At 43.0% G+C, this 24,343-nt stretch overlaps 1 protein-coding gene across 1 annotated transcript; it reads right to left on the bottom strand.

Moving 5' to 3' along the window:
• Positions 1-4,651: 4,651 nt before the first annotated feature.
• LOC104167113 (3-oxo-5-beta-steroid 4-dehydrogenase-like) lies at positions 4,652-23,164 on the bottom strand. Its single transcript, XM_009707250.1, has 8 exons — positions 22,989-23,164; positions 18,377-18,493; positions 14,257-14,334; positions 11,856-11,978; positions 9,998-10,107; positions 9,343-9,508; positions 8,473-8,555; positions 4,652-4,817 (listed from the first exon to the last, which is right to left on the bottom strand). Exons 2-8 carry the CDS (start codon positions 18,386-18,388, stop codon positions 4,775-4,777), a joined length of 615 nt encoding a protein of 204 aa, XP_009705552.1. The 5' UTR covers positions 18,389-18,493; positions 22,989-23,164; the 3' UTR covers positions 4,652-4,774.
• Between the last annotated feature and the right edge of the window lie 1,179 nt (positions 23,165-24,343).

Here is a 24,343-nt window from a genome sequence, read left to right as displayed (position 1 = left end):
GTTTGAAAAAACTTACTTTCTGTCCTCTGTTACCATTACACTTTGGCCAGGAGAAGAGAGATCTCATTTTTACTGCAGAGCACCCAGCTCTGTGGCATCTAGGCCCTAATGGCAGCCAAGGGATGAAAACTATGGGAGGTACTGCCTTCCCTTCCCCTATGTCCAGTTCTGTCTCCCCAAAACTGTGTCCTAATTCTGGCTCATGGCTTGGTACGGTCACTTGCCCTTTCCTCCACAGAACACACTATACACCCTTCTAAAACCTCTTGATAGCTTTGTGGTGCAAAAATGTGTGATATAAATCCAAAGGGCATTCTTTAATGTAAGGTTGTAAAATGTACACAAGGCCCATCCTACTTTGCCTCTTACTGTTTTCCTTATTCCTCTTGCAAGCACGTGCACAGCATCAGGGAAAATGGGATTCAGATCCCTTCTGAAACAGAGTCCTATTCAAGATATTTGGTCTTGGGGAAGATTAAGCTCTGCCTCCCCATGGAGAAACAAATTCAGCTGACCACATAGTGCAGGGTGGGGGCAGTGGCAGCACATTGCTCAATAACTGCTTGATGGTGCTTCCTTGTTGCTTCGTCTATTAAACATGAGCATGCATGTGCCCAAGGAAGGGCCCAGCTGCTGCAGCTCCAAAGCCTTGTGCTCTGCCTTGAGCTTGTGTAACAACAGGGAATGCCTGTTCCTCTGACAGCCAGGTAAGCCCATGCTTTAATGCACAGCTGTGGCAACTGCTTTGCTGCTGTGGATATGAGCATATCGCCTGGTTTTCTGCTGGCCAGACCGGAGTGGGTCTTGGGTTGCAAAAAGAAGCTAAAATGCCACATCACTTGTACTTCTCCTTGCCATAAAGTCACGTGTGCATAGTTGAAGCAAACTACTTTGGTCTGGATTTCATTTCACTTTACAGCTACAGGAAGAGTCACAAACTACTCGGGTTACTTACAGTAAAAGCGAGTAAGTTTTCCCAGTACACGTTTGGGTCTATTCTTGTCATGTGCGATTGCTATCAGAGCAGAGGTGCTGAAGCCCCCTCTGTCCGCGCGTGACCCTTCCAGCTGGAGCAGGGCTGCATGCGGTGCTTCCAAGCATCGTGTTTTGCACCAGGCAGCAAGTTCAATAACCCTCTGAAATTTGCTAGATGCAAGCAGATTGTACGTGGGGCCAGGCTTTGGGTTTTTTCTGTCTCTTTGTGCAGTTGCTGGTGGAGTGCGTTTCCCAAGCCCTCATCTGCGGACCTGTTTGTTTACCCTCCCCTAAACCTTTTCTTTGTAGGGCAAGATGGAGAACAATGGGGAGCAATGGTCTGAAACTGAGCAAAGCAGGGGGAAAAAAACTAGGCTAGACGTCAGTAGCAGTTTCATAACCGATGGAAACGAGTATGGGAGCATTTGCCACTGGGAAGAGGCTGAATCTTTTCTCATCAGATTCAAATGGGGCAATGCAGAGGAGGAGGAGGAGGATTCTATTAAAATTAGGAGGGGGGGGGGGAAGGATTTGCTGGCATGGCTTGGGCTGGAGGAACTCTCACAATCTGTCCTGCCTGTTAACTCAGTACAGATTGAAGACTTGATTATAGGGTATTTCCTCTTAGAGAGGCTTCAGCATACTGTCTTCCTTACTCATGTGTACAGGTCACCTGATTTATTAGAACCTCTGAACCTCTAGGTGGGATGTCTGGAAAGAGCTGATAGCTGAGAAGGGGCTGGTGTGAGCATTTCAGCTGAGCATTAGTTGACATTTGCACTGTAGAAAACAAGAGCTTTGCCAAACCTGGCCTGAATGTTGGCTATGGCTGGAGACTTGCACCTGGTCAAGTTACAGTGCAAAAATTTGTACAGTGCTACTGTTAAGCAGTTGAGCCCTGATAGCTCTATTTAAGGCTTGTACTTATGAAGCAACTGGAATAACATGTTGGGTATGGTGGTAACTATGCTCCTCTCTGGCACTTGAACTTAGACTTGGATTTTGTTCAGGTTTTTGTCCAGGACCTCAGCTGTTCACAAAGGGGCAAAGGGGGGCTGTGACAGTTCTGACCACCCCTGGGAGCAGCATTGCACCTGACCTTGGGATTGTCCTTAGAGCTACACCAGCAGATTTCTAATGCATCTTCTTCCTCCTCATCTATACCTCCCCACCTTTTCCATTTCCCTCTCTGGTCTAAGTGGTAATGGAATAAAATGGGAATTGCCCTTGGGTAACCTCCAGCAAGCAGAATGCTCCTCTATTGACATAGTTTTATAAATGGATTTATAAGTGCTACATGAAGGCCACCCACAGTAAAGGGGTCTGACTTCTCTAGTGGTGCCGACTAAGCTCATCCAGGGATGCACTGGCACTAGAGCCATTTGGGAGCCTTGCCTGCTCCTCCTGTGAAACGGTCATCCCTGTACCTCTTTGCCTCAGCTCCGAGGAGCGCACCCTGACCCAACAGAAGTGTCTCCACTAGCTGTACACTCTGACGTTTTCCTGTTCTAGTTGCTCCAGGAATAATAAATAGCAATGGTAATAAATAAAAAGCAGATGCCATAGACTGAAGATTATGTATGACCCATTTTCCAATGGCAGTACACACGTTTTCATAGAATCATTTGGGCTGGAAGGGACCTTTAGAGGTCATCTAGTCCACTCCCCCTGCAGTGAGCAGGGACATCTCCAACTAGATAAGCTTGCTCAGAGCCCCATCCAGCCTGACCTTGAATGCCTTCAGGGACGGGGCTTCCACCACCTCTCTGGGCAACCTCTTCCAGTGCTTCACCACCCTCTGTAAAAAAAATTTTTCCTTATGTCAAGTCTAAATCTACCCTCTTTTATTTTAAAACCATTATCCCTTGTCCTGTCACAGCAGACCCTGCTAAAAAGTCTGTCCCCATCTCTCATATAGGACCTCTTTAGGTATTGGAAGGCCACAATGAGATCACCTCAAAGCCTTCTCTTCTCCAGGCTGAACAACCCCAACTCTCTCAGCCTGTCTTCATAGGAGAGGTGCTGCAGCCCTCGGATCATTTTCGTTGCCCTCCTCTGGACCTTCTCCCACGGGTCCATGTCTTTCCTGTGCTGAGGGCTCCAGAGCTGGATGCAATACTCCAGGTGGGGTCTCACCAGAGCGGAGTAGAGGGGCGGAATTACCTCCCTTGACCTGCTGGCCACACTTCTCTTGATGCAGTCCAGGATGCGGTTGGCCTTCTGAGCTGTGAGTGCACATTGCTGACTCACGTCTAGCCTGTCATCCACCAGCACCCCTAAGTCCTTCTCTGCAGGGCTGCTCTCCATCGCATCATCCCCCAGCCTGTACTGATACCGGAGGTTGCCCTGACCCAGGTGCAGGACCTTGCACTTGACCTTGTTAAACCTCATGAAGTTCTCATGTTTTGGTATATGAAGTACTCTCTCTGTGTATAGTTTAATTTCTTCTCCAATATCTCTCTAGCAGCAGGAAACTGGAGTGCTTGCAGGCAGGAGGGAGGGAAAGTAGCCTTCTTGGATGTGGGTATAGGCTGACCCACCTGTAGGCTGCAAAACTTGTTAGGCAAACAAGTGGTCTGAAAAAGAAATTAATGCTGAAGGATTTAGTCTTCCTTACTCTGGTGTCCACGCTTCTGCCCCCATGTTTCACAGAGCTGAGGACAGACTGAAGGAAATGTTCAGGTTTCAACCTGGCTGCTTCTGCCTGATTCCTACCCTTTCTTGGACCTGTCCATGTTCTGCAGTCTCAAAGCATGGTAGAAAGTGGTATTTAACAAAATACAACTTTCTCCTTTAAAATTTAACTTCCTAATTCAGTATTGTCTTGGTCAGGAGTTTATACAAGAGACTGTAAGAATTTTGAAGTGAACAGAAATTTTCTTGGGTAAATATCAGTTTGTGGAGCAGGAAAGAAGTTTGAGGGATGTGATGAGGCTCTCTCTAGTGCTAGCTCCAGGATGGCTCCAGGTTGCGTATGCAATGCTATGCAATACCATCCTTGTACAGCAGCTCAAATACAGATGTGGTAGTTGTACACTCTACTGTGTTTCACTGAGGTCCTCAGTTGACATGAGGGAGCATATGAACATGCTTATAATGCTTTAGGGCTTGAACTAGTTGCAAGTGGAGCCAGCTGGGGTGTTCTGACGGAATGCAGCTCATGTATGCAGTTGAAGAATACCCTGGTTAGAGTGCAACAGGCTTTACTGCATGAAGCAGTGAATATATCTATCCATATATCAATATACATATGCATATACATTCACTATCCTCCCAAAAAACGTTTGGATGTGGCACTTCAAGACATGGTTTAGCGGGCACGGTGGCATCAGGTATATGGTTGGACCTGATTGATCTTTGAGGTCTCTTCCAACCATAATGATTCTATGATTCTACATATCTCTTAAATCCAATTAGTTCCCCACTCCTAACTTTCTTTCACATCTACTGAAGCAGAACTTCTTGTTTCAAATTCAGTGAAGAACGTGCCATTAAGTGAAAATGCTTTGGCTTGAACTAGTGAGTCTGTTTTCAACAGAAATCTTCAGTTTTATCAGCTGTCAGTTTTGAAGCTTCAACGCTCAGAGTTGAAACTTCTTAAGCCAAAATCAGAGACTCATTGGTTAAATAGATTTGCTCTTCAGTAGCAATAAGAGACTGACAAGACAAGAGGAAGTAAATGTCACGTTTTTAATGCTGATTTAACAGTCTCCCATGAAGTCAAAGCACCAAATGTCGGGTCTCTTTCAGCAAAGTCTAATGGCACCAAGTTAGGAACTGGCCCAGACACACCTTGTTTTCAGTACTCATCGCTGAAGGGATACTCTGGATGGTCACGCCACCTGTGGACAGGTCAGATTGAACAAGTGAGCTTCTTGGGTGAAGCAGGATATCACATCACATCACATCCTGTGCCTAGCAAACCTCTTCCTTGCAATATATAGGTGGCCTTCATGGAAGGCTGTTCTGCTTATTCAGAAACTGTCTGCTCTGAATGATCTTCCCTGCAGAGCTGGAAGCAAACTTGTGCATTTAAGGAGAGGATAGTGAAGGACCATTTTTCAGGGCTACAGACTGCATAGCTTAAGGATAGATTGGAAAAACCAACAAGAGTTTGGATGTCAGCTATTCTTGCTATTTAACTCAGTGGGTTTAACTCAGGTTAGTAGAAGTGTCGTAGGGAAGGGGGATGGCTTCACTATGTCTGCATTATGGAAGGGGAAGACTTCTTTGTTTAGATGCCTAGAAAGACCCTCGGAAATAAGGGCTATATTTGAAGGAGAGGTGGAGACACCAGACTTGTACTACTTTGGCTTATGGACTTAGAGCTGGCATGAACAGGTCTGGTTCTGGTACAATGCTTTCTCCAAGTGGCTGCCATATCTAGACTAGGTCTAGTTGTCCTTTAACTCAGCCGAGATGTAGATGTTCTGCCAGGTCAATAGCACCAGTGGCAGAGAATTTACAAAGAAGCTTTGAGGTGACCCAGTTCCAGGAAGAAAGGGATGTTCATGGCTGCACACTACCAAAGGCAGAGGTGCTTCAGGCTTCATTTTAGAAACAGCATGCTCAGGGAAGATGCGCAATCCAGGATCATTATAAAAGGCAAGAAGAAAATTCCTGAGTCAACTGCAGGTGAAAAAAAATAACACTGTGTTTGCCCATTATTGGCAGACTTGACAGAGAGGTAGTTGTTTTTTATTGTGGGTTTTCTTGTTTGTTTGAGAAGATGTTGCTAAACCACAAGCCCTGGCTTGACAAACACTTTCATTAGCAAAATCAGAAATTTCTGAAGAGCATTCTCAGGTGCAACATGGCAGTTGGCTGCCTTGCCTTACAGCAGAGCACAACAAATACTGGCACTTATCCCAGCTGTGAATCGTTCCAGTTTGGGAAGGATACATTTCACAATATTGAAGTTAACTAACTGGAAGGCATCAAACATTTTGAATTGGTTGTGTCAAAACACTTCATTCCAATATTCAGCCAAGCTGAAGTGTTTACACATTAACAGATTGAGTTGGTTCAAAAAAAACCAAGCCACAACTCTTTGGCTTGTTTTGTTTCAGTATAATTTGACAATGTCTGGATTGCCAGTGTCATAATGTCTACTTTCCATCTATGGAGCATGCTTGCTAATCAGATCTCACATGTTCAAAGGTCTGAGCCCTTTGAGTGAAAATGATTCACTCGGAGGAGTCAATGCAGCTTGGAATAACTGGTCAGGAAGAATCTCTGTAGCGGAGACTGGGAGCACAAGATAAATCAAGCAGACAGATTAATGTAAAACTTGCCCAGCACAATACTTCTAGATTTCTTCAAGGGGATGAGAAACCATTTCAGACTGAGATTTCCTGAAGTACTCATAATTTTTCTAAAGCCTCCATTTTCTGCTCGGGTGCTGAACTTGCTAACTCGTTTCACCGATTGCAATATCCTGTTTGTATGGGCTTACTCACACAATCAGAACAACAGATTTGCACACAGTACCCATGGTAGCTGCTAACTGGAAGGGCCAGAGGGAAGTTGGGTTTTTCCATTCTTGCTGGCTTTTGCATCACAGTGATCACAGGTTTTGTGCAAAATTGACTAACTAGAGGTCTTTCTGTATGATGGTTTGACTTTTTCAGATACGTATTGCTGGATGAAATAAGAAATCTGTCTAGGCTGGTAATTCATCTGTTGCAGTGTCAATTCCAGACACTTCAGTGTGAGAACACATAGTAGGCAGATATATGTTTAGATGCTCCTTACATGGGAACATCACTTTACCAACATTGAGGTCAGACTGTATTTAAGCATTTTTCCCAAATGTTTTCATGTGAAAAATAGAGCTGGCAATGTCCATCCTGTTTTCCTTGTCCTCACTGGCCTCCTGTGACCAAATTTAGTCTAATAAAACAAAGCATTTAGCTTATTAGTTTTTGGATTGGTGGCTTAGAAAGTTCTTCTCCTGTGGGCATTTACATCCTTTAACTTCGCTTCTGGAAAAGTCTTTTGCATTTGCACCAAGGTTACATTTTGTGTATATACTCACTAAAAGTATAAATGATGTTATAGCTCAACTTAGCTATGAAAAAACAAACAATTTCAAATACCAAAACATACATAAGTATCTGCTAGGCTATTTGTGAGAAGCCTTCTGGAATGAAGTGCTGCTAACTGATGGAAGGCTATTTTAAGTTTTAAGAACCTAAATCTTCAGAGCACCTGGCTGAGCTTAAATGTGAAAGATTAACTCCATTATGATGCTTTTAACTTAATTCATATTTACTATCATATTTAAGCAGCACAATAAGTGGTTTATTTGTTCCTTTGCAACATTTCCCCCTATCTTTTGAGCAGCAGTCAATGTTTTAGAGTGCTATTGATGCTGCTATCCTGCTTTTCATTATTTTCAGCGCTTGAGCACACTACAGTTTGGCAAGACACAGATAATCCAAGGTAACAAGAGAAATTTGTAGCATTTGGCTATGCATTGAATGCCCTGTAAAGGGGAAAGCATAAAGTTTGGCTATAAACTGTAGATGCTCTTGAGCTGAAGGAAAAACAAATGGCCACATTCTCTGGAAGAGGAGATGTCGGGACAGTGTGAGCCTTCTGGGGTAGTGCAGCCTTCAGGTGAAGCAAAACTGCATTGGATGGTAAGCTTTATATCACAAGCAGCAAGAGATCAAGCCTTGTTACTTCTCAGAAGAGAGTTAGGAAGTGGTCTAGAAGTCAAACAAGCTGCATGGTTTTCTGCTTTCTATATAAGAAGGTACAGCTCAACGTGACAGCAGCAGGGGGAGATTGCTGAAGAAGACAGCATCAGAGGAAAGGCCAAAACAAAGTTTCTGAACACTTGTGGTCACTACGATGTATCCCCTTTTATGAGGAAGTTGGATAGGCAAATTTTGATGTTCTGACCAAAGTATTAAGTGAGAAGGAGCAAAACTCTCCCTAAATTAGCCCTGTGGTTTTAATGTAGCAGTGTTTTTAATTCTTAGGCTTCCACGTGGCAATTTAGGCCAAGTTGCCTCTGGAAACACTAGGTTTACAATCCATGGGCCGTTGTACTCGAGCAACAACATGGTTTGCTGAGCACTGGAAGTGAAGATGAGAAGGAGGAGAAAGACAAGAAAGTGCTCCTATTTGAATTTCAGCTCTGATATCCACGCTGCTGGACAGGGGCAATGCTATGCTTTGTCAGTGGCCGAGGCTGTCATTACAAAGTATAGCAGAAAGTGTTTAAGGAGATAGAGCAGAGATGGAATAGCCAGATAAAGTAACTTTCTAGTGGGCTTTAGACATCTGAGCTGTAAGCAAGTATTGCACACTTATTTTTGCAACGAGTTCAGGAGCATATTCAGACTGCATTAAAGACCTCCCATATTTAAGCCTTGCCTTAAAATAAGGTTGTTTATGGAAAAATTAATATTTAAAGGAAGTTTTTTTTTAAAATCCTCTGAAAAGGCAGAATGTTCTGTGAGGATCTCGGATTCCTCCTGGACTTACATTAACAGTTCCACATAACGAACGTTTTTGTTGAGGGCTTCAATTTCTTTCATCTCTTTCTCAGTGAGGGAGAAGTCAAAGATCTAACAGAAGGAGATGTTAGGAATAATTTAGCATTTCATAATCATATCAACATTCATATATTCCAGATTTCAGAAGAACAATCCCCCTCCTCCCCCCATCTCCCCCATAAATCCATACTTGCTTGCATTTATAGGAAAGTCTTGAGGACATGAGTAAGTCCAGTGATGTTTGCTTACACACTTTTGCAGGAAGAGAAGGGTAGTCTGGCAAGTACTGGGCCACCAGCTTTGAAAGCAATACGTTGGCAGGGGAAGCAGGGAGCAGTGTGGGTACTGAGTGGTGCAAGTGACACAGGATCAAATTCTTCATCTTGTTTGGGTGTGGTGGTCAAGCCAGATGCTTTCTGTTGATGTGGTTATGAGCCTTTCTGGCACATCTGTATGCAGCAACCCTTCCCTAACAAAGCTTCCCTATACCTGAAGACTGGGCAGAACAATCCAGTCATTCCTGAACACCTATAGACAGCAACTTTGGGCTGTTGACCTATTGAATTACTTCATTTCTCTTGTGCTGCTCACTGCAGCAACTGGTGTGCTGGTACCCATCACCAGCTGGAACTTTAGGTACTCCAGAGGGTTAAAAGACACCAATATTTCCTCTCTACTTTGCTCTATTATTGTCATATCATGGTACCATTAGATAATGGGGACATAAAAGCATCAAAAGTGGCAAAGCTTGACATTGATCAAGGCTTATATGTACAGAAAGAAATGGGAAAATCACCTTCTATAGGGCCTAAGCTAATGTAAGTGGGTTTATCCATGCACCATTCAAGTACAAATTTACCTGGAAATTCTCTCTGATGCGTTGTGGATTGAAGCTTTTTGGGATGACTACAATCCCTCGCTGGATGCTGAAACGCAAAGCAACCTGTGCAGCTGTCTTGTTGTACTTTTTGCCAATGGCATTCAGCACAGGATCCTTCAGTAAAGGAGGGGAGGACACATTTACCCTGGAAGAAAATAGGAAAGGAGTTGTTGGTGGGTTTTTCTTCTTTTTTATCTTTAATGTCAAAACATAAAGGCATCTACTTGTTCCTGGGCAGAATACTGCACCTTTTTGACAAACAGTGTGAAAAATTGGAGAAAAGCTTTGGCATTTAGATTGGTGGACTGACAAAGGCAACTTCCTATGTGATGGCCCAATGTTGACTTAATTTCTACTTCCTCACCTAAGCCTCAGCATTCCCAGTTACAGACACTTGCTTTGTGTTAGAGGAGACCTAAGGCGACCTCCTACACAGACACACGGCATTTTTTTGTGACAGCATGCAGTAGGAGTGTTGCAAGTTTATGTTCACAACAGTAACATTTAGATACGGAAGTTCAAAACTACTTTGAAGAAAGGGGACAAAGATACTTTGCACAGAGACCCAGCAGTGGAGAACTATTATTTTTTCCAAGATATTGTCCTTCTAATAGAAAGTAACGTGAGGACTCACCATGTTTCATCCCTTGAGGTTCCCAATGGGCTATACCCAACAATAACAATGTCGTGTTGTCTGCAAAATTCTAAGAGCTTGGGTTGGGTGAAGTAGGGATGGCATTCAACCTGCAAGAGTAACATAGAAAGAATGATTAATGAACAAGACCAGATATGGAAGCAGATGGTGTCCCAATATTTGTGAGAGCTACAGACCAGGTGATGCTTTCAGGAAAGGATACATGTAAGTTAAGGAATAGGGAAATTCAATCTGTTGTTACCGTTCTAATTGTACATTGCTGGGTGATGGAGTTTGGTTTTTTTTTGGTGGGCAGAAAATCAACATCTGTGACTATAATTTGGCTGCAGGGAATTTTTATTGACCCCCAGTGGAACGGTCGCAATAAGTGGGGGGGATGGAGGTGAGAGAAGCTCACTAGAGAAGTAGGATGAGAAGGCAACCCATCTCATGTGGGTCAGATCTTTATTTCTCTGCCTCCTATGTTCAGGATGACTGATCTGATGTTGTTTTTAGGGGAAGTGTTGGCATAAGCTGCCCCAGATAGAAAGGTGAGGGGGGGATATGCAAAAGGCGAGATATCTCCATAATGGTTATGACCTTGTTACAAGTTCTGCCTTCCCACATTGCAAATACTGTTCCCTTATGAGCAAGGATTTTCTGGCTGTGTTCTCAGTCTCTGGGAAAGGGATGTCTACAAGGTGACAGAGCAACCACTGTTTGCAGGCAGTCTGCAGCTAGCTGGGACATTTATGCTTGCTGGCTAGCTGCCCTAAGCTGGGCTTAATCTTTTGCCCAGTTTTCCTTGACTGCAGGAAGCAGCAGCAATGCTCAATGCAGTCTTAGGGGTACACCAGAAACAGCAATTGCATTTTGCATCTGCTTGGAATGTTATTACCAGTGAAGGGTGCTGGAATTTCCTCCCATCACAGGCTGCCTCTTCCTGCAGGCCAAAGACATAAATGAAGGCCAGCCTCCCTGCGCTGCCCCATGTCAACCCCAGCCCTCCAAGGCCATGCACTGAGGGCAGGAAGTTGGTCTCATTTGGTCTCTGGCTTCTTCTCTGATATTGCTAATGTGGATATTTGTTCATTCCAGATGAGTCAGAAGAGCTTCCTAGAGATTTCTAGGAAATGCAGTGACCTGCCAAATGCCAGGGTCAAAGGTACTGGGCATTCAGATGGGTCACTGCCACTTACTGCCTTCTCTGAGATCTGCTACTGTAATTTATTTCGGACATGCCTGTCATCTTCATGAGCTTGTTCAGCTCGAGTCGGTCACTTAATGGAGTCTCCTCTTTCACTTAGTGTGTTGGTTTTTTTTCTTTTCAAACTCTTACTGACATCTTATAGGAAAGGCACAAGAAAGCAAATACAGGAAATTTAGGAGTTACTTCTAATGGCTTTTAAACTTGGGAGGCTTAGAGTGACTCAGGATCCCTGATACTTAGGGTTGTTTTGGTTTGGTGTTAGCTGACATAGACATGGCTTCACTGACAACTGGTTAGCTCTGAATGGTTTGTCTTGGGAATCTTTTGGACTTGAAGTAAGGTATGTGGCAGAAACTTAAGATCTGCATTGACTCAGCATTCAACCCTGTTATGGAGCTCTGGCACAGAGGTACCAGTTTTATAGTCCTGGAGCAGGAACTGAGGAGAGCAATTGTTAAAGCACCTTCAATTATTTATCTTTAGGCTAAATAGGATGAGTAATATTTTCAAGCTAGAAATGGAAGTGTGACTCTGTGGCAAAGTGTACATCACCTTTCTGCACACGGTGGTTTAGGTGACGTGTTGCCTCTATGTTCCCTACAGGGCAGTGGCACCATGGCAGGCACTGCCCTTGGTTTGCAGTCGTACCTGGTTGCTGACAGGTTTGTACTTAAGTCCTGGCTTGTTCAGGATCATCTCCAGCTGCCTGCGGTTGAAATTGGATACTCCAATAGACTTTGCCAAGCCTGCGTCTTTACATGCTTCCATAGCCTGCAAAGAAAGCAAAGACCAGTGGAGTCCCACATGTTGACTTGATTCCTTGAAGCATGCGTTTTAAAGATAGGTGGAAGTTAGACAATCCTTGGAACTGCAGAAAAACCTTTGCTGCAGCAGAACTAACAGCTCTGTTAGCATGAGGGCTGGTGCTGTCCTGCTATTTTGAGCTCCATTCCTGTGTAGAGCCACTTTTCACACCAAACCCTAATGTTTTATACCCCCTGTGAGGGTAGAATTTGTCTGGAGAGCAGAAAGATTAATCTAAGATATAGATGCTTAAGTGCCAGATATCTTCTTTCAAAGAGTTTTGCTTACTTTGCGCTGCTTTAGCACTGCCTCAAAGTTTGAAAGGGGAAAGTGAACAAAACAGATGGCTGCCTTGATAAGTCAATTTGTTCCTTTTGATTGCATGACAGTTTTTCATATGAAGTCTCTGTCCAGTGAGATCCTATAAATATCTGACAAGGCACATCGTAAAACCAGCACAGAAAACTTCGGTACAGTATAAAGTAGAAAAAAAAGTGGGGAGAGGAATTCTAGATATTCTGCACGTCAGACAAATCCTAATAGCTGAGAAAGCCTTATGAATACTGGATATGAATACATGCCCCAGTTTTCATTAGCTTCATCTGCTGGGTTGTTAAGGGGAAAAGAGAGTCCTTTCCTACAGTCTTCCCCTTTGCTCCCAGAAACTCTGCACACGAATGATGCGGTGACTGTTTGAGGCAGAGCAGACCCCACCGCGGAGCTTGATGCCCCTCCTGCCGGTTTTGTTATTCCTTTCTGTCTCACAGGAGCTGAAAACAGGGAGGTAAGAGGCACCACGTATTTGATGACCTCTAGTTGGCCTCGTATGCTTTGTATCACTTGGTGACAAGTCAGCAAATATAGTCATCTGGAGCCATTTTTGCCTGCTAGCACCATACTGAGAGAGTGAAATTATCTGGATTGAGTTTAACCAGTTTTATTTAGATTGATGCTGCTGTTTGCAGGCACTCACCACCACCTATTTTTCTCTTGGCTTATTAGGTGAAGTGAGTGACTTGCTGTAATATATCATTTACAATAAGCACCAGCTTAAAGATAAAAACATAACAGAGTTAGGACAGCTGTTCCTTTCAACATTTGAGCAACTAGCCTGTGAAAGAGGAATGAACTGCATCAGCCAAAGACAAGGGTAACATAAACAGCTAATGTGGAAGTCCCCATTCCCCCTGAGACACAGCCTGGATGGCTCAGCTGCCAGGGGAAAGTCCAAGCCCACCCCAGGCTCTCTCCCACTCTGAACTTTCACTTGGAATTTCACCCATTCTCCATCTTCATCTGCTGCACCTTGAGTAGAGCTAAATTGGGACATGACTATTCAGCTCTGGACGGTGCAAGCTCAAGTGGAGCATGTAGTAACCCGTGTTATCTCTCTTAGTATGAACTGGGCTGAATTAGTGATGCTTTTGCAGCAGACCTGGTGCAGAAGGAGAGGTGACCAGCTTTGGCCATGAATTAGAGAGTGTCCAAGGCTTTGAAAGGCAGGAAAGTGAGGAGATTGCTATTTTCACTTTCTGCCTCATCTGAGATCCTGAAGCCAAGTGGCAGTAGACTTAAGGACACATCTGGCTATAGGAGTAGAGTGCATCACAAACAAATTTAGGATGCAATCTTTCGGGCAAATGCTACTTCCCTCCAAGTTTTCTTAGCAGAAAAACCTTGTGTTCTCATCTGACAATTAAATTTAGAAGTGCATGAACTTGTTCTGATGGCAAGGTTTTTTTGTTGTTGTTGTTTGGTCTTTTTTATGGTGACCTTTAGGGCTGTTTTTTCTTGAAGGTGAAAAGCTTGGTTTTTTGGTGTTTGGGTTTTTTTTTGTGTGGTGGGGTTTTTTTTTGGTTTTGGTTTTTGTTTTTTTTTTTTTTTTGAGGAGGATCCAGTCACTTCTTAGGGCTCCAACTTTCTCCTGTAAAGATGTGATAAAGAGGAGAGATTGGTAAAAACCTACAGATACCACAACTAGCAAATGTAGAGTGCACTCTCTGAAAGAAGGAATGTGGATGTCGGATACTTGAACAGTGTTTTATTTTGTTATAAAAATAATTAAGTGATGGCAAGAAGCAATATCCTTGGGGACAGAAGTAAAACTCATCCATTGGAGTTAGTGGAATTTGATCCATTTGTCCTGTCAATATGCCTCAGCTCTGTTTATGAAGGCCACAAGTAAAACTGAGAATGAGGATCTGTGTTTTTAAAGCATATATGGATGGATGTTGTGTTTGCTTACCTCCCAAGTGGCACATAAGTCTGTCTCATGGTAGATAATTTTTCCATTTTCATCTTTTGGATAGATTGCATCTCCAGGCTGGAAAAGTAAAACCACACTTCTGTGCTTTAAAGAAAAATTTTCACTCCTCAGCAAAGATTTTTCCACAGACTCTGTTTCTACTAGCAAGGAAAAAAAAAATTCAAAAGCTTTCTGAAACACCCGAAGTTCAACAGGTCATTCATGCTGGGCTTACCACATCCTTCACTGCTAGATCGTCCTTGGATATGCTTCTGAACTGTCACATGAATGCACACTCAGGAGTTCCCAGATGGCCTTGTTTTTCAATAAACTTTCGACCTTTAGGTTATGGCATCCAAAGGACTAGTCTCCCTCCAAAGGGCTGGGTTAGAGTACCAATCTGCATTCTTTTCCACTTCATTCTTCCTTTCTTCCCAGCCCTTCCCCTGATCCTGCTTGTGTCCTAGGCACCTGGGAAGAGTACCAGCCCAGTCCAGCTCCCAAAAGTTGGAGGGTCCATTTCCAAGAGCTACTTACTAGTAATAAAGGGCTACATGCATAGCTATAGTACAGGCTGTGAACCTCTTAAATGCATTATCAACCTTTCTTTGGGCACTAGGAACTCTTTCTTCCTATCTCTATACCCCATAAACAAGATCTCAGAAATGAGTTATGAACTGATATCTCACAAGCACAGCTTTCTCTTACTTGCTGGTCATTTCACTGCTGTTGCAGGCAATGCAACGACACCTCCTTCCCTTTTGTCTGATTGCAATTTCACTTTTTTCATAAAAACTCTTCAGTGATGTTTGACATTTGATCTGACCACAAACTGCTACATTTCAAAGGCCTGGGTACAAGATGTTGACATTGTAACCCCTTGGGAACATGGAGCTGTAACTAACACGATCAGTAACTGGTGCCTCCCAATTCAGTCAAGTTCAAATTCAAGGCATTTCATGGGAAAAGTGAGCCTAAGCAAAACACAGCCTCAGATTTCAGAGGCCAATGTCTAAGTTACCAGCATAAGCCTGTCTCCTCCAAATGTGCTGATTTTCCTCAATGAATTCCACAAAGATGACTTGTTGCCTTTGTTGCTGTGTCTTGCTGGAAAAAAATTTTCACTAGAAGGAGGTAGGTGGCTGTTGAATACATTTTTTTTCTATTACAAGGCAAACTGTTTGCCATTATAACTTGAGGTGGAGAAGCTCAATTTACAAAAGCACCCCATGGTATTTTGGAACAAACCATTCATCCCCATGATATCCCAGCAGACTCTCCAAGGACTGCAAGCTGAACACAGAGCAGTTGGACTTCTGTGGGTTCAGGGGATGAGTCTGAACGAAAGACCTTTCTACTCTGTTCCACTTCTAATTCATTAACTTCTGTTCAACATTACTTTTTTATAGTAGTCAATAGATAGCAATTACATTAGCTAATTTATCAAACCCCATTTTCCTCTATTTCTATCACTTGTGTTCTAAAAAGTGAACAAAGTCAGGATGAACGGTGCTTGAAGATTAACTTATCTTGACTGAGATAAGTGGTGCCAGCTATTGTGGCTTTCCACAAGGATCAATCCTTCCTTCTGCCTCCAGGGAACTGCACAAGGTTTTGAAGTACAGTTGTCCCTGCTCAATAGTCTCCAGACAATACTTTCTCTGCCAAGCTACCTTTTTATGCAAGGGAGTTGCTGAATGGAAGAACTGTCTGCAGATAGGTAAAAAGCAATAAAGTGCTGAGAGAAAGGCAATATTTTGATGGTGACAGGATGGCGGTTACTGGGCTTTTAAAAAGGTCTTTCAGAAGTTGGTCATATTTCTCAGCTTTGGGTTCTCATGGACCACACAGCACCAGTCATTCCCACAAATGCTGTTGTCTTCTCTTGCAGTTCCCTTGGTGACAGCCATGCACCTTAGACTGAACGTAAGGTGGTTTTCTACTGTGCTGCGGTATGAGCACTGAAATAAGTGGGACAACACCATACAGTCACAGCCACTATACAGCGATTGCATCATATCATGTCATGTTCAAAGTCTGGAGGCACTCCAAAAGCTACCCAACAACTTACTTTCATATTTAAAACACAAGTTGACTACTGAGAGGAAAACCCCTGCTCCCATTGTAATGATTTCCTCATCAACACAGATGCAGGAAGACAGATCTGCACATCCCATTGCTTTCACAAAATGGTCTTTGACAAGTAGACTTTCTCAAGAGAGCAATTTTAACAACTTGTGAATGCCTACTGTATAAACTGAAGGCAATAGGAAGTCAAAGAGCGAGGCCATTGGTCTGTTTTGATTTATTCTCTTAAAATGACAAGATACTTGGATGAGACTTGTTCAATGTAAGGCTAAAATACCTGCTTTCCTGTGAGATCACAGAATAGTTTAGTTGGGAGGGATTTGGAAATCATTTAGTGCACAGGTACCTGCTTGCTGATGGATCAGTCATCTGAGCAGCCCCTGAGAAAACCTGCCAAGTGGATATGAGCTCCCCGGGCAGGGGGCACATGGTGGCCTAGAGGAGACCTGTTCCTGCTGGTCATCTGCCTTGCTAGGGTAGAGGGGCCGAGCACCACCGCCGGGCTAAAGGAAGGAAGGACAAAAGTCCTGAATGGGGAATCTGCTGGAGGGGAAAAATACAGGCAGGTGTGGGCTAATGCTGACAGTGAATAATGTCACCTCAGATGTCAGCCATTCTTGATCCATCCAAAAGTGCTGACATGGTGGGGCTTTCCTCCTCCGTGTGGTGCTCTCTGAAAACAGATTCCTCTTATTCTGCTTAAGAGCCCCTACAACAGCTTGCACCGCTGGGCTCTGCAGGGGCACGTTTCTTACTGGTTTCAGAGTGGGACTGTAAGTTTTGTTTCAAGTACTTCACTGGTTTCAAGCAGACACTGCTTTTGCTAGAAGGCTTTTGGGGAGACAGGAAAGCACTGATGTTTGCAGTCTGGGGCAGAGTTTGTTAGCATTACACCTGCGCGCTCCTCACCAAAGGTAAGCATTGCATGCGGGATGGGTGTATTTGTGAGAGAGGGGGCAAAGAAAGCAAACTTGTCACCATTGCAAAAGGGTGGGGGGTTTTCTTTCTGTATTTGGCACAGAAAAAGGTGTCTTTTTCAGGCAGAAGGAGACTTCTTTTTTTCTCTTCTCTCATGGGGAACATGAATGAATCTCTAGGACTGCTACTCCTTTAACAAATCAGATTGTTGATACAGGCCTCAGGGAGTCAGATATGTACATTACTTTAAAGCCAGCTGTCTATATAATGTGAGACAATGACCTTCACTATGTGGGAGAATGAACTACTAGAGAACAAAAACACAAGCAAAGGGAAACAGGAAATTGCAAGTGGTGGGAAATTTTTAAAAATGTACCCAAAATGATTCCATACATGGGACTATATAAATAAAGTTTTAATATCTGAGTCCAGTTACTCCTATACAGGTCTTAATGGGATATGGCTTCCTTGGGGAAAAAGGGATTGCAGGTCTAAGGTGATTGCCCAGAGCCAGCAGTATGAAGGAATATCAGGCTTTAACTTTTGAGAGCGAGAGATGGACAGCCTGTGTTTGTGACCAACCGTGATCTACTGAAGCTGCCTGAGAGGAGCACTGGAGTTAAGGAGAATAAGATCATAACCACAATTTGCCTGGTGGCTTTAGTACTACTGAGGATGTTTGGGTTTTGGGACAGAGTAAGGAAACCAACCTGGTGGCTTTTCCCTCTCCACCTCCAAACTTTGCCCCTAGCCCTTTGCTGCTTTGTATAACCACTTTCCTTCAGTGAGTCCCTCCTCATGGCTCAGAGAGGATTAAGATGCACGTGCTGCTTCAGCTACAGTAATTCTTCAGCATAGGAAGTGTTCAGCCCTAGTTAGGACACCTGTCCTTCCAGTGGAGAGACCCCATGCAGCAGCTGTCAGTAACTGTTCTCACACCATCTATAAGCCTCTCTTTGCGTGGGTAGCGCACAGAAATGTACGTATGCAATATATATCAAACATTATCAGGCTAAAGTGCTATGTTCAACAAGGGAAGGAATCTGCAAGGAAGATGCTAGACGGAGACCTTGGTTCAAGCCAGTCATGCACTTTTGGGGGCAATTCTTTTTACCTTGAAAGCCATTGGCAGCTCAATAATGTAGAGGTCAACGTAGTCCAGCTGCAGGATCTTCAGGGTTTTCTCCAGCGTGGGACGCACCAGCTCTGGGGGATGGCAGGTATTCCACAGCTGGGGAGACAAGCACAGGCTCTTTTCTGGGTGCCAGGAGGAACAGTGAGCATCCTCCAGCTGAAACCATCTGTACACACACACACACACACACACACAGACAGTCTTTTCCTTCTGACAGAGCCCGTTATGCATGGTGAAAAGACATTGTGGCTTACAATGTGAAGGGCCTTATCCTATCCTCTGCTAGAGGTAGATGTAGAGGTTAAGACAGGCATCCTTGCCCAGGACTGGTGCCGACACAGTAAAGGTATTGCATGTTTGTTTATTACAACACAGATTCTTCTGAGTTGAGTATATTGCAAACTCTTGCTCAATGAACTTAGACAGATTCCTTTTGTTTTCAGAGCTTTCCAAGCATATGCTTTCACTGGAAAACTTTGTTCCTACAAGAAATCTGTGGTCAGTTTTATGCTTGAAGGCAGAAGCTCGGGTCATGAGTTAGCTATTGAACAACCAAGCACCCGGCACAAAGAGAATCTTTTGGTTTTCTCCTGTGGTCATGGAGCCTGAGTGACTGCCTGACCTAGGGAAGTTTTAACTTATTCCCCAGTCCTCACAGAAAGATGTATTATTGTTTAGTTACTGTAACACAGGTGTGACTAGTTAAAGCATAGCTTTTTCAGCCTCTTTAATCACAGCTGCTTCCTTGTGGGGTTATGCCCTGAGGTTGCCATGGAGTGTGCTTAGTTGATTAGCTTTCAGTACTATCTCTAACTGAACTCTGCTGATGCAAATCTCTTGCAAGAATAAAACCATAGCATGGTAATTAGTAACAAAGAGCTCTTTGTAAACTGATTGCTGCAGTTAAAATCGACAAAAACGAGAATTAACACACAATAGGAAGTTTAAAGTGCCATTCGTTTGCACACAATAAGCTGGGCTATTTTGTCTTCTTTTTGCAATGCGCAAAACTGACATGTGGAGTCGTGTTGAGGTTTTTGACACCTTTATTGGCTGGAGAAACCTGCTGTTTGTTGGTATGGTCATTGTCTAGCCAGTTCTGCTGCCAAAGCTGGCAGCTACCGCATGCCAAGTTATAGAATGAATTCGTTCTTGAGACAGGAAATGCTTGAATTGCCATTTTCAGGAGAAAATACTGATTTTAGATATCAAAGGACATAGCCTGCATAAGTTTTAAAGTATTTTAGATGTTTGGTTATTTTAAACCAGATTATTGTTTTCCCAGGGAATAACTATCTGCTCAGTTCTGCCAGCGGAGGCAAGGATACATTATCTTGAACTCAGTTGTACTGAACACAGCACATCTGACCCTGCCCTAAGCTGACAAACCAAAACAGGGTCTGGCACCTGGAAATTCATACTAGACCTTCCCCAGTTGTATGTTGCAAGGTGTGATGAGTTTATGATCACTAGAGGGTGGTTACACAGGCTGAGCTGTACTACAGTAAAGGGACGAAGGTCCTGCTGTCAGAGTTTTGAGCTGTTCCACTGGATTTCCTGAAGCCCTTTGGTCTGGGTGTTTTTTAAGCATTTTACAAGTAAAATGAGATGTTGCTTTGGACTTAAATATAGGTAAGGAAATTAGTCTGTATACCCTTCATGTTCAGTTTCTTTCATTACTGTGTTTCAGAAATTTAGTAACCTGAGATATGTTGATAGTTTAGAAGCAGTTTTTCTGAGTGTCCTTTCTAGCCCAGTGCTATTGAGCTCAGTACTTGCCAGTGAATACACCTCCCTTCAAAAAAAACTACGGAGGTTCTAGAGAAACAGCCTTTAGAAATAGCAAATATTTATACTATGTTAATACATAGATGCCATGGAAACTTAAGAGTTTTGTAACTGTTTTCATGATTTGTACAAGTTATTGTATTATCTACCTAAGTAGAACCCATGTAGACATTTAAGCAGTCAAAGCTGCCAGCTGGCTTTGGCATTTCAGGACACCACATTTCCTGGAAATGTTACTTCTAGTTTAATGAAAGAAATATCCTGGGATGAAAGAGGAGACCAAAAAGGTCTTGCTACATAAGCCAACTGAGATGTTGGCAGTTGATATAAAACCTCTAAAATTTCTGGATGCTGAGCTGCTCTGCCTGATCAGCCAGCCAGCAGCAAGAGCCAAGTGCAAGTGCTGATGATTTCAACTGGCAGATGCAGCCCGTTGCACCAAGTCACTATTCCAGTAAGATTGCCACTCAGAGGGGCTATTCTTGTTAGTCCCTGCTGATGGACCAGCCCTCAGTTTGCCTCATCTTTGTTTAAGGAAAGATCTACATGAGGGGCTTGAGTCTGAAGGGTCTTGGGAATTTCCGGTACTTCTGATGTCATTAAGGCTGAAAACAAATACAACTTTTGTTGTGCAGACTGCTTCCAAGAATGGTTTACTGTATATACCATGTTTCTTAGAAGATGCAACAGTTCAGATCAGTCAGTTACCAATCAATGACTGATGTATCTTCCGGTGGCTTGATATTTGCCTGTAGTTCATAAGATACATAAGTTTGTGAGGTACATTAACCTAAAGATACATAAGCTCATAAGGTGAGGGACATCCAGTCCCACTCTTCCTGGAAAGTTCAGAGCTGCTGTGAAAATATTCAGTGAAACTTGTGAAAATCCTGGATTGCGATGGATTGACTTGGTTGCAGAATATTTTCCAATTCTGCCTTTGAACTCTTTAAAGACTATAGAGACTCTCTAATGAACTATCACCCTGAGCACCTGAAGTTTTGTCAAGCACAAACAGGACACAACAGAAAGACAAATCCATGCATGTCCCATCTCACAGTCACAAGGAGGGCTGGAACCACGGTCATTGACTCTCGTGGTGCTGCACATTGCAGCCTTGTGGCTTGCAGGATCTGTAGTTTAGGGAACAACTGAACTTACAATCAAGAAATCAAATGTAGTTTCATAGATGGCTCAATGTTTTAAGTAGTGATTATCAGCTAGGAAAATCACGTAGCGATTAGGTCAGACAACTGAATATAGAAAGGCTAATAAAGTCTGGAAATTTTACTAAGAGGTGCACTTTCACAGAACCTAAAGGTTTATATGGGAAAATAAACTGCAGAGGAAGCAGTTGGGAAAGTTAAAAGACTCAACATTGTTAGGACATCTTGTTCTAACCTTTTGGCACAACTTTGTGGTTTTGATTTGAAATATTACAGGTAATTTGCAGTAATGAAACTATAAAACTCTTGAAACAAAACGTTTTGACTGATTCAAATCAATATATTTGGCATATAAGAAACTGAGAGACTACCCTGATAAAAGTGGAAAATTTGAGGACATGAAGCTTTTCTCAGGATGGCCAGGTTGTTACCAGTAGAACCAAGCAGGGAACTTGGAAAAAAGTTGCATATTTTACAGATTGGAAATTGCTGCACTTGGAAATTGGTCTATAACTGCTGAAAATCCACATGATCTGCGAACTACCCAATCCAAAGCTTAACTTCCCAGATCATAGAGTTTAACTAAACTGCTCACAGTAAAATGGGCCTCTTATCCCATGGGATCTTTCACTCTAGGAACCGTAGTATTTATTTCCAAGGCTGATGAGTAACTTCTGTGGATTACGTCTTATATGGCAAAGGAGAAAGGGAAAATATTAGACTGATATGTTCAAAGAAGCACTGCAGGAAGGGGAACTTGGGGCCATAAACACTATCAGAAACTGGATAGGCACCATGAATTTTCTGGGGCCATCTGATCTTTATTCTGCAACGTGCAATGAGCTCGCTGTCTTATACCTGAGATATAGTCATCATAGTTGTAACAGCTTTTGTCAGACACTTCATCAGACAAGAGATTTCATTCTTCTAGGAGAGAATCAGCTCTTATAGCTAAGACTTTAAAGCATTAACTAGCTCATGCTTTACTCCAGCCTCATTGCTCTAGAGCAGAAGTGTAATGACATCTTCTCTCCAAGTAAGCTGATTCATTATCCTAGAACTTTATAATGACAGGTGATAGAGTAACTAAGGCTGTAGCTTGATCAGTAATTTTCTGGCAGTAGTACCAATGTAAGCACTTGCTGTTCTCCCATACACAGACACTTGCATGCGTGTGTTTGCTCCCACCCCTTTTATTGTGCGCCCTCACAGCAAACCTATACAGGGAATTGCTCTAACAGAAAATAACTCTTTTGCAGTATCATTGTCTGGATCAGGCTCAGTGTGTGACTATACAAATGTGCATGCCAGCCCAACACGTGGGGCAGTAACAGCTTAGGCAGCACAGCTGAGTGTAGCAATGGTCTAAACTTGCAAGTACCTATAATACTAAGTAGAATGGATAGTATATGGTTCCCATGGCTAACAGAGCTTTAAACTGAGAACAATAGTGATTCCTGCACTTAACAGCAAATCTAGTGCTTATAAAGCTCTGTGGCATTATGGTAATGCTAGGAAAGAAAATTAAAGGATGTTGGATCTGGAAGCATGCCAGATGTTGACCACCAGCATTCTTAAGAAAGCCCATTCACAGAAATCCTGGATTTGGTGTAAATAATCTTAGTGCAGCTTCTCACCTTGCCACAGTAAAAAATGTCTTCTCGCTTGATCCTTCCTTCAGCAATCTTCTCCCGGATGGCTTGTCCCACTTCATGCTCATTGTAGTAAACAAAGGCACCGTCGATATGGCGGTAACCAGTATCAATGGCAATCTTCACCGACTCCAAACAGGAACCTTTGGGAGTCTAATGGGAGAAGAAAAAGAATAAACATAGTTTCAGCCTCCTGCTCATCTTTCCTGCAATGCTATAGTCCCTGCGATATGCACAAGGTTCATGCTGGAGTTCATCCAGTTTAACCATCCCTTACCTCCCCAGACACCTGTGTTTCAACTTCAGAATAAAAATGTGCTGTGCAGTTTTCTTCAAAACTGTCGCGAATGTGGAATTAGACTGGAAAACGGAACAAAGCAAAAAAATTCTCTATGTGTCTGGGAAAGAGAGTACTAGAGTCCTCAGAAAGTAGAATTGAATGTATTTGATATGAAAATAATTTCAGAATTTCTTATCTAGAGAGCAAGGGCTTTCCTATAACAGCCATTTGATAAAATCCCTTACTCAAGCAGAAGAGGGCTTTTTGGTTGAGCAGAGCTCATCAACCACCTGCCTGATCAGAGGCTGTATGAATACTTTATGGCCCAGTAGAGCTTTCAGCAGAGCAGGAATTTGGATTTGACTTCTTTCTCCTCAAATCGACTTACTATTGGTGGTATCACAATCTGAAGGGTGATAGCTCAGGACTGTCTGCTGATATTCCCAGTTCTGGGCAGTTGCTTTACCATATGGCTAAGAATCAGTAGATGCTTTGGTGTATGTTTATATATATCTTACTGCTTCAGTTTAAGATGAGCCCAAGAAACCTCTTAATAAGTTCAAGTGGCATTTTTGTACTGTGTGCTGCACTTATGTTTACTCATCTTCGCCGAAATTCAGAGTAAGCTTGTTTTTTCTGAACAGTCATATTTTCCATTAGCCAATGTGGCAAGCAAAATACACGTAAGCCAAACCAAGAAAAAAAGCATGACTGGTCACTGAAATTGTACTGAAAACATCTTATTGTTGCCATACTTTGTATAATGAGAGGGCAGCTCTAAGTGGTGGTGGTGAAGGGCTCTCAGCGACACATGGCAACACTATTCTCCCACCCTTTTCATAGGCATTGCTCTGCTGTGACAGTGACATCTGATTCACTTAAAGGAAAACTGAAATAGGGTGAGTCAACCTGCTCTGCTGTGCTGCTGTCTGTCAGCAGCAAATGTCAAGAGGTGAATTTTGCTACTTCCAAGTGAAGGGTCAAGACCACGCTGCTTTTCCTGTGAAGAAAACAGATGCTAGAGACATCTGGAAATGAGTCAGGATATAAAGAGAGGATA

The sequence above is a fragment of the Cariama cristata genome, unplaced genomic scaffold (genome assembly GCF_000690535.1).
Source record: "Cariama cristata isolate BGI_N322 unplaced genomic scaffold, ASM69053v1 scaffold34499, whole genome shotgun sequence".
In the NCBI taxonomy this organism is placed as follows: Eukaryota; Metazoa; Chordata; class Aves; order Cariamiformes; family Cariamidae; genus Cariama; species Cariama cristata.
Note: the sequence above shows the minus strand (reverse complement) of the source record. Positions and strands in the feature narration are given on the sequence as shown.